The sequence below is a fragment of the Nematolebias whitei genome, chromosome 21 (assembly GCF_014905685.2).
Source record: "Nematolebias whitei isolate Nwh7 chromosome 21, NemWhi1, whole genome shotgun sequence".
NCBI classification, from domain to species: Eukaryota; Metazoa; Chordata; class Actinopteri; order Cyprinodontiformes; family Rivulidae; genus Nematolebias; species Nematolebias whitei.
Genome location: NC_056518.1, coordinates 20,447,528 through 20,461,968, shown reverse-complemented (window position 1 = coordinate 20,461,968; position 14,441 = coordinate 20,447,528). Strand labels below are relative to the sequence as shown.

At 38.9% G+C, this 14,441-nt stretch overlaps 1 protein-coding gene across 1 annotated transcript in view; it reads left to right on the top strand.

The window, feature by feature from the left end:
* Window positions 1–14,441, top strand: part of dlgap2a (discs, large (Drosophila) homolog-associated protein 2a) — a 64,279-nt gene that overhangs the window by 36,703 nt on the left and 13,135 nt on the right. The window contains exon 6 of the mRNA XM_037695013.1: window positions 7,441–7,826. Within this exon, the coding sequence (XP_037550941.1) occupies window positions 7,441–7,826 (386 nt within the window). The remainder of the gene's footprint in view (window positions 1–7,440; window positions 7,827–14,441) is intronic.

Below are 14,441 nucleotides of genomic sequence, written 5' to 3'. Positions count from 1 at the left end.
CCTGTTTTTTTATGAACATGCACAAACCCATTCATAAATCCTAGGTTGTCTTACCAAGTTAATCAGCTTTATAGGATGGACAAGTCTGATTTCTCTAAGCCACCCCTCTACACAAGGTTTTTATTTTCAGGTTTTTCAGATTATTTTATCAATAATCTCAACATTTAACACAGGGTATTTCAAATTGTGAAAACTCTGCACTGCCCTGTCCATCTGTGAGCAACCTGCTTCAGATTTATTTCTCGTTTATCTGTGAGAAGGTCCCTTAACATTTTCTAATGTCTGTAGTCATCTTCTTCTCAAGCTCAAATATAAGAAAAGTAAAATCTGAAGTAAACAGTTTGCAGACATGTTTATTACTCGCGCATTAGACGGGTTTTGTTTTGAAATTGCCTCTTTCGCTCTAAGTGCTCTGAGACTTTAATGCAGTAGGCTTTAGCGATTTGTCAATTTACCCAAAAATATTATTTAAAGATGTTTTGTGTCAAAAAATAAAAAAAAATCAGACATCACTGTGTAATGTAACCCTGCACTCCACAGTCTGAGTTTGCATTTTGTGACAATATCAGATTGTGCTGAGTGTTCAGGCGAACGTGCCACTTGCCTGAATATCATCCCAACTCGGAACATTGATCGGAAGCCCCAGGCAACCCCAGGGAAACCTACTACATGGGGCCTTCTTGTTGACATGAACTGTTTTATGGGATTCTGCTGCTGAGAACATGAATAAAGAGATGAGGCTTTTGTCTGTGTCTGCAGTTGTTCACAAACTCACAGGTAAAGATGGTAATAAATGAAATGTATTAAATGACCAAATATCACATATCACCCACTGCTTTTCATGCAAGACCTTCAGACTAAGATCATCTTATGTTGAGAAATAACACTTATCTCAAGATGCCATGCTCAGAGTATGTGTTGTGAATTTCTCTCAGTTAATACCACAGAATATGTTTTGCTCACGGACACGCAGAGTTGACGTCAAACGACTAAAGGTGAGCAAAACTTCAAACGAAGATATCCTGATGCATGTTCAATAATCCAGGTAGAAAAATCTAACAATTTAAGTCAGGTCCTGTGGACCGGGATGGAGGCCTCTGTGTCCAACTGTCCCCCTCTTGCAGTGCTGTTATTGCTAGTATCACTCAGCCCTCTGTGAATTAGAGTTGCATTTGGGCCTAAAAAATCTGACCCGGCCCAAACCCGTATCATTTTTTCCGAGCCCAATCCGAAACTGAACAATTAACTGTGATTATAGGCCCAAACCCGAAAAAAAACATTTTTTTTTTATTAAGCTTTTACTGCTTTTGTAAGCAAATCAATTTGACATGATTTAAAAATGTATTTCAAAGAAAGGAAAATATAAGATTTCTTGTTTATTAACAAGAGTCAGCAGATTATTATAGTTATTATAATATTATAGTTATTATGGTTATTAATGTCGGCGGTCGTGCGCCTGATGATCCAAATTGGGTCGTCAGTCGCGCACGGCTCTGACGTAGCGGCTGAGTCCAGTTAAGCTTCAGGTGCGTCACTGGCAGTGAGCCATCTGGACTTTTTTTTTTAAACCTCTTTAACCGACCGGGCTCGGCCGTGAGCGTCCACTGATGCAGCGGCTCAGTCCAGTTGGGCTTCAGATGCATCGCTGGCAGTGGTCCATCTGAAGCCAAACTGAACTTTTTTTTTTTTTTATCTCTTTCAACATTCTGATCAGCGCGTTGTCAAACGACTGCGTGCGTCTTTTGGACAAAAGACGAAATGTTTCAGCAATTTATTTATTTATTTTTTGGTTCAGAGGACCTGACGTAACTTTGTTAGATTCAAACAAAGATCTTGCGCAACCTGTCCGAGCTCTGATTATATTCAGTATTAGGAATCAGTCTCAGCTACTATCTCACTGTAACATCTGTAAAATCAACTATGTTCTAGCCTTGTTTTGTGTGTTTTAAGGTTGGTTGTCTATGGCAGCCATCTTGAATCAAATTGACTCTAATGCTAACCTGTTGTGGAGGTATATCCTGTAATTACTTCCTGCAGAATTTATTGAAACTCCTCCACTGGTTTATGACATATTTTGGCAACATAATAGACACAAATATACCATAAAAATATTATAATCTGCTTCCTCCTGTCTGCGATGGGCGGTAGGAATAAATTAAAGCGATTTATAAGGCAGTGAGTTCACTGCTAAGATGAAGAACCTGTCGTGTTATATCGTCAAGTCGTTTGATGAGTTAACAGATATTCTTGTACACCTTCACAAAAGTTCTTGATGGAAAAACAAAACTTTGACTGATTGCTTACTCTGCTGCTACTCGGCATATTTATGATCACATCGTTTTCTGCAACATCCCTTCATCTGCAATACCACTCTAAGCACAGTCTCTTTCTCTCTCTCTCTCTCTCACACACACACACACACACACCTCTGGATGCCGTGAATCTCCATTCAGTTTCCTGGTGATCTATCTATTTGACAGAAGGCCAGATTTGTTTTCATGAAGGCTGAGGTGAAGAACACAGTGACTTGCATCTAACCGGTGACACACAGATACTTTTCAGTGTGCTCCTTGAAGGCAGGGAGGGGCTGTCTCCATTAGTGGGTGCAGTGGCCATTATTTAAACACAATGTCGACAATGTGACGCTCGCGAACAGAAGAACAGCCTCTGAGTCACAATAGGCGAGTAAAAGACTGCCCTTCATTTATAACTCAAAATGAGAAGCCCATAAAACATTTTGTTGTTGTTTTCGTTGCAAACATCATCTTTGTACTCTGCAATTCATTCCAGTCGTTGCACTTTTAAACTTTCACAATCTAACATGGTTGGTTCAGTAAGTCTGACTCACCCAGTCTATGTTTCGTCATCTGTGTTTGGCTATTTTTGTGTTCCTTCTTGTTTTGTCTGCAGCACTGATAATGCCAAAAATGGAGTCTGCCATCAATCCTGCACTTGGCTTTCTCCCCCCCAGGTCATACATATTCCCCTAAATCATGCTGAAAAACAAACGGCTGTTGTTCTTCTGCAATGATAAATCCAATCAGGGACAAAGGCTCTTAACAACCTGACTCTTCCACCACCTGACTGAAAATCTCACATCACCGTTAGTGGCCATAATAGATTTGTAGGTCCTAACAGAAATGGAGCTGTTATGTCTCTCTTTAACCAGAACAGCTGGGCGCAATCAGTCCGTGTGCTTGAAAACGAGAAAGCTCATTCAAGTGTTTTCACACAGAGCTATACAGCTTATATGTTTGAGTTTTTAATTTTTCTCAATTTGTATTAATTGTGAAATACTGGCAAGTATTTTCCTTAAATTCATTCATTCATTCAACCTTTATTTATGCAGGTTAATCCCATTGAGCCTCGGGGACTCATTTACAAGAGGGACCTGGTTTTAACAAAGAGTGATGACAACAGTGGACAACAACAGTGGATAATCATAAAAAGCATACAAATTGGGAAGAACAAATGAAAGAAAATGGTATTAACAAACGAAACAAAACAGCTAACCCAGTGCTATTGTCTAGTTCACATAGTAAACAACTATAATAAGCAGGTTGCAGCCTTCTTTATGGCATTCAGAGCCTTACTTTTAAAACACACTGTTTATTAGATCAGCTCCAAACCAGATCAGTGGTTCACAAACATTTCAGTTTCTGACCCACAAAATGTGTCAGAAATGTGTAACTCCACTATATTAAATGACTAAAATGATCTAAAAATTTGCACTCACACCTGATTGTAAACAAAATGAATATATCTTACTCTTCGGTTCTTCGAACCTGCTTATTATTTGAAAGTTAGGATTAGGACGATTGCCTAACAGATAAAACCAGATTCAGAGTTTTGTTTTGTTTTTTTGGGCACTTCTGTTTTACTTTTAAAATTTACCACTTTTGTCAGTGGTGTTTAATTTGGTTTGTTCTATGTTTCACATTGTCCGTTCACTGATTTTGTATTCAGCCAAGCTTTATCATCAAGTCTGTAATATTTGTGTTACATGTAGTTTAGATTCTTATTGTGTCTTTATGCGTTTTTGACATTGTTTTTGGATTTTAATCTTTTTTTTTCCATTTTTATGACCTATCTGCGATTTCCGTTATTCAGTTTTGGCTTGTAGTCTGTCTTTGATGTAAATAATCATTTTTTTATCCATCACCCAACCCACACAGTGACAGTGAAAGTGATGCATGGCGGTTAATGGTGGTATATTATGAGCATTACACAACTGGTATTTCCATCATTTTCATGTAGCAGTGGTAAAAGGTATCATTTTAACAATTTTGTGTTTCAAACGCTACATAACAGTGAGTTTTGTTTGAACCAATAGGCCAAAAGGAACCAACAGAAATGTGCTCCTGTTGTGTTAATCTCAACGCTGAGTAATACTGTCACTGCCAAGATGGGTAAAAGAATTATGGCTGCCCTTTGCATGACTTGCCAGCTAATAATGGCTCTATTTTGGTCCTCCTGCTGAATCACACTCCCGGAATGGGTCATAGCTTTCCTCCCCTGATCTCTCCTCCCCACCTGATTTATCTTTTTTATCTGCTCTGCAAACAAACACAAAACCTTTCCATTTCCTCTGCTTCTCCTATCCACCTCCCCCCCCCCCCTCCCCCCCCCCCCCCCCCCCCCCCCTTTCGTTCTCTATATTTAACATTTTTGGGGTTATTCTTCAGCTGATGCATCCATGGTGGTAATTTTGTAATGAGCCATTAGGCACTCTGAGCACATCACAACAACAAAAACGGTTGAACAATAGGCCAAAATGTGTTGCAGGGTTTAATTTTTACTAAAAATTAAAGCAATTTTTAAGTTGCGTTACAACACAAAAGACAATCCTTTGTTTTAGCCAACAATGTGTTGCGTAATTGTTGCATTCAGGCTACAGTGTAATGAGGGTGAAACATTAATTTTGTGGGGGCCTACATAAAGCTCATTAGAACTGAAAAATAAAAATAAAATTGGATTTTACAAGGTCTTCTTTAACTGTCTTGTCTTCTTCAATTATATTAGAACCACCATGTAAAGCACATTTTATCTCTGTTCTACAAAAAATAATAACCTTCAACATAACTTGAGATTATGTTTTATTCCTTCCCACTTCCTTTGGCTCTGAGTTACGTGTACGAAAAGTCCCAGACGGTGTTTGTGACCTGTTCATCAGCCCGTCTCTCTTTCGATTAGGTCCAACTTCTCATTTGCACTTGAAAGAAAGTAATCCCTCTTCTTTCTGTCAAAAATGGACAGCATATGAAGATTTGTCAGCGTTCTTTGAGCCGGATTGTCCACATGAGTGCTGTTTATTACCATGCTGATTTTCCTCCTTCTTCCATATCTCATGAGGTTCAAAGGTTTTCATGTTTTCCCAATTTGGCCAATCAGTTCATTACTAGAAAATGCTGCATATGTTTGTGATATTTCCAACTATTTTCTCCTTTATCTGAGCCCCAAGAAGAAACAAAAGGGAAGGAAAGATGTTTTGCTCTCTAAAAAAAGAAAAATGCTGCCCTGTGCCATAAAGTCTCATTAACTTGTTAAGAATCAGAATCAACTTTATTGTCATTGCACGGTCAATTACAGCGAAATTAGGCTCTGAACAGTCATCCGAAGGGTAGACGGAAGTGTACCAGGGCTGCAGCTTCTATGAAGCGCCGCCCTTACCGCTTAGATAAGAAAAGTGGAAGAAAACATGGGGAGAGAAGGTATAAAAAAAATATCTCTCACACCGTGTCCTTGGACACAGGGCACAGTGTAAGACAGCAAAAAATCTACCTCAGCGCAAAGCAACATACCGGTAGAAACACATAATACATTTTGCAGAGGGGCGTGGTACGACAAGACAGTGAGATTGAACATGAACACTTCCAGATAGTTTTCATAGTCCTGATAAAGGATGTTACAGTGTCTATTAGCTGGTACAACTCTGATGGGGTCCACAGATGCCCTCGGGGGGAGCAGAGCTTCTTGATGTACGTATCCACCAGGAGCAATTTGAGATAAGTTGTCCTGTCCAAGGCTGAGCGGGGAGGCCAGATTCAGATGAACAACTGTTTTGGGCAGGCCGACTCTACTGATTTCCATCTGCCTTCAGTTTTGATGGTACACTCAATGGTGAATCCAAACAGACAGATTTTTGGACATTCTGCCGATCCGTGCTTGTAGCCTTCTCAAAGATCGGTTCCTTCATGCCGGCGAGTTCTAGGAGCCACAAGTGGCCTACGATTCTCAGAAATCACATCCAGCTTACGGTTCAATTCACAAAGCATCTGAGTCTGAGCGCTCGAAGCACGGTTCAATCATAGTTTGTTACTTTGTAAATAACAGTGGAGTTGTTGGGTTTTTGTACAAAATTACAAGCCATTAAAAATAAAAATTATTACAAAGTAGCTTATTTCTTAAAGGTGACAATGCATTTATATTCCTTGCTGTTTTTACTTTGTAGTAACTTTTACCTTAAGAGTTAAGAAAAATTTGATAACGTACATTATAATTAGATCTAAGAGGAGTAAAACCTGAGGCAGGGGAAATTTAACATGAAAAGTCGTAAATTTTACAGCACAGGCAGAATTCCTTTGAACATCGGATTTATTTAAATTAATTTATTCTTATTTAGCTTATAATATAACTGAAAACCTCCTGTTAGCATCAAGCTACTTTGAAATCTAACTTCTTCCTTTAACTGATTTGAGGCTAAATTAACATTTATTGGCGGGAAGTATCAGCTGACTTTTTATTTTTATAGATGGTAACAAATTTGTGTCTTTTCTATAGCTTCTTGTACCAAAGTTTTGCTATTGTGTCAATCAACCTAACCAATTTAAAAAATGAAATATTGATCTTTGACTGAAACTGTTGTCTTCTGCTTCTTGTGATGATGATACTGTTGATGAGTTTTAATGGTTATATGCTTCCCATCATGATCCCACCTTCTGGTTTTGACTATCTTGTACATGCAGCCTGTTTAGTTAATGGTTTCTTCACTTTGCTTTATCAGCTCTGTACTAGTTTGTTAGTGTGGTGGTTTGGCCAAAGACGTGTGAGCTATCGTTATCTTTTGGTACACCCAGAGATTTTCCCAGAACTGTTGAATTAAACTTTCTACCTGGAGTTATCCTATACCAGACAGTACAGTCCAGAATAAATCATATACCATCTATTATTTTTAATGCAAGCAATCCAAATACAAAAAGACACGTTTTTTTAATCTTTAATGTTGCACAAAACAATGACCAATTTTTTTTTAGTCAATTCTAATGTTTTCCACAGTGTTTCCTGATATTATTGTTGGTTTTAACCTTAATGACATGTTTTTTTTGTTGTCGTTGTTATTTATTGAGCCTCTTGTTTAAAGGGCATCATGTTTATTTACTTTTAGATTTCAATTTCCCCCAAAAAAATAGCTCTTTAAATATGTTTCTCTAACCTTTGCAGCCATCACCTACGCACCAAACTACAAGAAGACCCCACCTCCGGTCCCACCCCGCACCACCTCTAAACCACTCATTTCCATCACAGCCCAGAGCAGCACTGAGTCCATGCAGGACTCCTACCAAGAGGGAAGGCACCCTCGCAGTGGGATGTGGGCCCCCGATGGCCTCGGCTTGGGGCTGAGCCCAGGCCGACCTCTCTATAACTCCACCGACAGCCTGGACAGCGCCAAGGCTGTGACCATAGCCATGGAGGCGGCGGGAGTCATGGCTGGAAAAAGACATCCGTCCACAGACTCCCACAGCTCAGTGCTCACCTGTGACAAGGCCATCCTGGTGTCAAAGGCTGAGGAGTACTTGAAAACACCTCGATCGTCTATCGGGATACAGGTTAGTCTGCCAGTGAAGGTGTTAAAACGATCCCCAGCGTGATCAAAGGAGCGCATCGCTTCGTACAACTCTACATTATGCATGGTTGTAATAAAACAGAGCAGTTTCACAAATATAAATTCAAGAGAACAGTGCTGTCATCTCAGCAGCTAAAAATAGAAAGAGTGAGTCATCTCACCGCAGCCCGTTAATTAAGATTCAGCGCATGCTGGAGCGGGTTCTGGTGAATGGTAGTATACTCATTGTTCATTCATCGCTTCTCTGCTCACTGTACCCTTCTGCCATTGTTTCCAAAGGCACCGGTCATCCAAGTCTCCTCCCGTTCCTCGTCCTTTCCGTCTCTTTTTCTATCCATCTTCCACTCGGTGTGTTCTCGAGAGGGATCTGTTGTCCGCTGTCAGTGATTCTCCTTGAGGCCGGTGTGCTCTCTTGTTATTGTGGACAAGTTTTTAAGTCCACTGCAGAACTGAACAGTGAGGAAGAGGTTTGGTACGAGGAGGTGGTTCAAACTTGCAAACACAACAAAGAACAACGATAAAACTAAACTCTAGATTCTGGATTCGATTGACGTGTTTTCAGATTTTTTTTTATAATGTTAAGTTTTTTATTAAACAGAGTCTTATAGGAGAAACAACACCTGATTTTATTTATTTTTTGATGTAACGACTTATACATATACATGATGAATAAATAAAACTGCTGCTGGTTATCGTTTAAAGCCTCTCTGCAGCTGGACTGAAGCCACAAATCTCCTCCTTTCTTTGTTTAAAGACGGCAAACAAAAATGCAAACTGTACATTTCTGCTGAGCAGCGGACAACGCAGAACCTTTTAAACGCAGCGCCAATATTATTATCACGTTGACACTAGCAGTTTTTCATCGCACGTTTGCCCTTAAAAGAGGCGTGGCTCTTTGAAGAGGAAGGAAATGATGTGACGTTTCTTCTCTTCTCTTTTTTCTGCATTTTAGCTACAACTTTTCAGCACTTATTTTGCTCATTTCAGCTTTTTTCCAGATAATTTCCACTTTTTTGTGCTCATTTCTGTTTCTTTCAGCTTAAGGGAGTAAATTGTGATCCCTCCTCTTCCTTCTGCTAATTGAAGCTTGTTCTACCTATTCTGCTAAAATTTTTAGTATTTCTTAGTTAATTTTAGCTGGTTTCAGATAAATTCAAGTTTGTGTGGTAATTTCTGCGACTTTCAGCCTAATTAACTTATTTTTACTGATTTCAGCTTGTTATGCCCCTTTCAGCTTAGTTCTGTTAGTTTAAGCTTTTTCTGCTATTTCAGCTACTATTTAGCTGTTTTGTGCCAATTTTAGCTTTTTCAACTAATTCCACTTATTTTTAGTTCATTTCATCTCCATCCACTTCCTTCTAGTAGTTTAAGCTTCTTTCTGCCTTTTCAGCTATTTTTAGCTGATTTAGCTTTTAGTTAATTTCCTGTTTTTTCGGCTCATTTCTGCTCATATAAACCTAATTCAGTAAATATGTGTTTGCTTTCTTCTGCTAACTTGGGTTTGTTCTTTCATGTCAGCTATATGTCAACATGTTTTAGTTCATTTCTGTTTTGTTTTTCAGCAAGTTCTTCAGCAATAAGCATTCACGTTGCATTTTCGCGGGAAATACAATTTGTCTAGTTAATCTTTGCATACAGGCTCTGCTGGCTGTCCACTCCATTGGCTCAGTTGCACAATTTCACTTGAAACCTTTAAAACACATAAAAAAATAAACCTTCATCAAACTCACTCAGGAAACCTTAATGCCTTTAAGTTTTTTGCTAATAAAATCAAGGTAATTGCCTCTCCCCCCCCCCCCTTCTTTTTTTTTTCCAAGAAAGCCAATTTCCTGCAGATTGATTTAACACCCAAATTACATTAAATCTATTGACTGCCAGATGTTGCCTTAAGGGAGCGAGCCAGTTAATGAATATTTCTTTCAAAGTCGATTGATCCCGCTGCTCATGCTGTGTCGTGGAATACTCGAGACAAGCTGACAGAAATGTTTTGCTCATACAGAAAATTTCTTTGTCAAGTCATCCAGCTCCCACAGCCCTTTAAAATCAATGATTTAAGTTACATGTAAACAAAGCGGGTTTGAATTAAAGGCACAGCTGCCTTTCATACCAAATTTTTATGCTAAGATTGTCTCAGCCAAATACATGAGTTTTAGCCTTTTTGGCCAAACTTGAAAATAAACAATATGTCCGATCACGCACAGTCTCTTAATATCACTCTAACGTTTGTTGGGGTTAACTCTCAGCTATTACCTCGCCAAATTTCAACTCAATATTTCTAAAACTGACTAAGTTATAGTCATTTTTCTGTTTGCTATGATTGATTAGCTGTGAAAGCCATCTTGTATTGGTTTAAATAAAAAAAATGTTAATCAGTTGTAGTTATATATCTAATGAGTAGTTCAGTGACACCAAAGTCCATGCTCAATAATCCAGGTAAAAATCCAACGATGTTCAGTCGGGTCATCTGGACGGTTTCGGTTTGTTTGTTTTTTTGCTGAGACATATCATTCTTCATCCAAAGGACTTCTTCAGTCTGAGGAGCCCACCAAACAAATAATTGAAGTAATAATAAAGTAATTCAGTGAGTTTCTTTAAAATCTGTCTAGTGGTACATGAGATATTTTGCTAATGCACAAAATGGTTGACTCTAAGAGTTGAAAACAAAGGTTTTGCGTGATTTATTAGCCCTCAATTAACGTGTTAGGGATGATTCAGCTACTAACATACCAGCTTTTAGCTCAGTGTTTGTAGAATTGACCAAGTTGTAGCCAATTTTTATTTATTTTTTAATCACGAACATAGAAAATATACAAATATATCTTTGATGGGGGCAGCACAGTGGCACAACTGGTAGAGCTGCTGACTCTCAGTGAGCAGGTTCCCCTGGTTCAATTCCCTGTCCGGGGGTCTTTCTGGGTGGAGTTTGCATGTTCTCTCCGTGCATGCGTGAGTTTTCCCCCGGGTACTCCCGTTTCCACCCACAGACCAAAAACATGCATGTTAGGCTGATTGGTAACTCTAAATTGTCCCTAGGTGTGAGTGAGAGAGTGAATGGTTGTTTGTCTCGTTTGTCTCTATGTGTCCCTGTGATGGACTGGAGACCTGTCCAGGGTGTCCCCCACCTCTCGCACATTGATAGCTGAATATGGGCAGTGACTCCCGTGACTCATAAAGGAATAAACGGGTAAAGCTAATGGATGATATCTTTGATGGGAGTGTGTGAATTAAGGTAGAATTTAACAAGTAAAATAGCCATTCAGATAATTTTTTTAATTATATTTTTAATCCTTTTTGATAATTAGAGAATCAGCTCAAGCACCACATGAGGCATGTATACACCTGAACACTAGCATACTTCGGCACAAAAATCTCCAGTTTCTCACACTCTTTTCTAACAAAGAATGTAATTTCACAGCCTGCAGTGGGTGATGAATGAATATTACATAGTCATATTATTGTGAGTCAGTCTAACAAAGAGCCTAACAAACCTCTATTGTGAGGAGTGAGAGGGCAATCTGCATGTGTATCTAACAGAACACCTCAACTTATAACTCAAACTCAACTCTCTCCATTCTTTGAATTGAGAAAGCTCCTCGGATGAGAAGCGAAACGTCTTCAGGTACAACATAAAGTCCAGTTGTTTTGTTTTTAACCTTTTTTGGCGGATATTACTCAATCTACATTTTGAAATGTGTTGGTTTAATACGCTAGAAGAATGATGGGACACAATCATGCAGAAACCAGTTGGTTTTTATCAAAACTAAATCTGGCAGTGTGATGGGATTAGAAATATTTTTAAAGACCTGGTAGCTCTGACAGTTTACTCCATGCTAAAGTCTGCAAACAGTCAAAGTCCAGGACAATATTAAAAACAAGAATTATATTAAATTTTGAGATTCTCACATTTGCTTTTATTTGCAAACATGTTGGGCTTGTTTTATTATTTTTTATCCTCACCCCATTTTAATTAGAATGAATTATATTTAAAACCTGTAATGCATTTGTGAATAAGACTTTACCTCTTGCTAATTATGCAATTTTTACACAGTTTAAAACAATGTTTTGGCATTAAATTAATGTCAAAAACAAACACGGGTTTGTTTGTGTGGTGATATAATACTGTATTTTTCACAGTATAAGTTGCACCTTTTTGCATAAGTTTGCAAGTCCTGCGACGTATACACCGAAGTGACTAATATGTTTTTCGCTATATTTATAATCCAATTTTTGTCTGAGATCTGACAATATCATTCATTCTGACATGAAAAATATTAAACATTACCATTTCCAGCCGCAAGAGGGTCCTTGAGCATTATGGCAAGCCAAGTGTCTCATTAATTGGTAAAAGTGGCTATTAATGAGACGCTTGGCTTGCCATGCCAAGCCACCTTCATCTCGCTCCGGAACTCCTCAAGCAAACGTCATCAAATCAGCTGCATTTCACCGTGCCGCCCAGGCAAAATGCAGCTGATTTGACCATTAAAGTGCATTTATTAAGGAAAAGTTCAACTGAGACACACCTTTGCTATAATGCTGAGCAAACTGTCACGAACCAGGGTTTTGGATTCAAAATAGCCAGACACAGGAGGGCAAAAACAAGAACAGGTTTTTTTTTTTTTTTTTTTTTTTTTTTTTGCTGCTGGAGTCTCAGGATCCAATTTCAGTAACAGGTGTTTGCAGGCAGGTGGGGTGAGAGCCACCTGTCAGATTTTAAAGAGATGAACTGGTGGGAAAGCAGCTGCAAAAAGAGGCCTTTAATGCTGCGAGCAATGGGGCAATGCAGTTTTGTGGTCCAAAGGGCAAAGCAGGGGTCAAACACAGGGAGTCAGTGGTACAAGGGTAATCCTAAAGGGTGATCCGTGAGTCGTGGTCATAGGCAGAAGAGGAGGTTGTTACAGAAGTCAGATATGCAGGCAAATCCAAGAGGGGTAGGCAAGGTGAGGAGTCCAAAAACAGGTGAGGATACAAGACAAGGCAAAACAAGATACTATGATTGAAGGCGTCACTATCAGGGACCATGAGTGGTGTAATAATTCGGCACCGGTGGAGAGGGAGAATGCAGTTTATAAAGGGTGCAGAGCAGGTGAACTAGATGAGCTGAACAGGTGAGTGGAATCAGGGCTGATTGCTGTGGTAGGCTGAGGGGGTGTAGTGAACTGTTTACTGACAGGAGCAGATGTGAGCAATGACAGGAGCTGAGGGATAAACAAAACATGTAGGAGAGGGGCAGAAAACATGGCATGTCATGAAGGGGCAGGGAAGTGAGCAGATGGGGGGCCAGCGGGGGCCGCTGATCATGACACAAACAATAATTGTTTTTAAGTGTTAATCTTGTTAAATTCTCCCGTGAACGCTTCTGAGGCCTCCATTTGGCAGCAAATCGATTTTTGGCACAACACCGGCCCACGTTTCTGGGTGGTCAGCGGTGACACATAATAGATGTGGCTTATACGGCGAAGCAACATATTTATGATTTTTCCACTTTATTATACATAGTTGGACTGATGCGACTTATACGGCGTGAAGTACGGTACACTGCTTCTAAAGATTTTTGATTGTTTGTTAAGCTTCTGTAATTATGGAGATCATATGTTAATCTTTTCTTTAATACTTTTGTATCGTCATAAAATACAAAAGCATTTTTTAAAATATTTGTTCATTTTATTAATCTCATTAAAAACAAAAAAAATCCAATTCCATCACAATTTGGGGGCATTTATTGTCGGTCTAAAATGAATGACAGTTCAAGAAATTGTACAAGTTCAAACATAAAATATTTTATCATTTTATCCTCCAGTAAAATAAAAGTCAAAGTAATACCAGTGTTGCTTACTATGTGGCAGCTTTGAATGTTTTTTTTTTTTTTTAGTATTTAATTTTGAGTTATATATTTACTTTTTATTAACAAATGCAACAAAAGAGGAAAATCTGATCTGTAAATGATACCAGACTCAATAAGTTCTCATGTTAGCTGTGGAGCCAAAAACAAAACGATTTCTCAAATCAAAGGACGTGTCAGCTGTAGATTTGTATCTTAGCTGTCTGCACTGACGCATGTAAAATTGCTGCTTCATTAAAAAAAAAAGTAATTTAAGGGGGAAAAATATCAGTTGAATATAAATGTAGGTTTCGCAGCAACCAGGCTGTGATTCACTCCCTCACATGCATGACGCCGCCTCACCGTGTGCTCATTAATTTGTCGCTAGCGTATTTTCCCCTGACTGATTTACTCAATTATCTCCTTAAAACATGCAGCATCCTCCTTCACTCTGTTAGTCTCTCCTTTTTCATATTCAGCAAGCACATAGCTCGAGTTTTTCGAGAAGCAGAAAATAGATCCCTACCCGCACTATAAAAATCTGAGTTTCTTGAAAGTTGGGGGCAGAAACTGGGACTACTGGACCCTCTTAATCACACTAATGGGAGCTGAATTTAAAAAGCAGAACTGCAACATGAAACGTCTTCGTGCCTCAGCAATCTTCACAGCAAAAGCATCAATTTAGGAACAGTCATCACATTTAATATAATAAAAAACAATTTGAGCTTGCTCATTATTCCAACACCTTTGACTAAAGAGAAGATGAGAGTGATTTTTAAA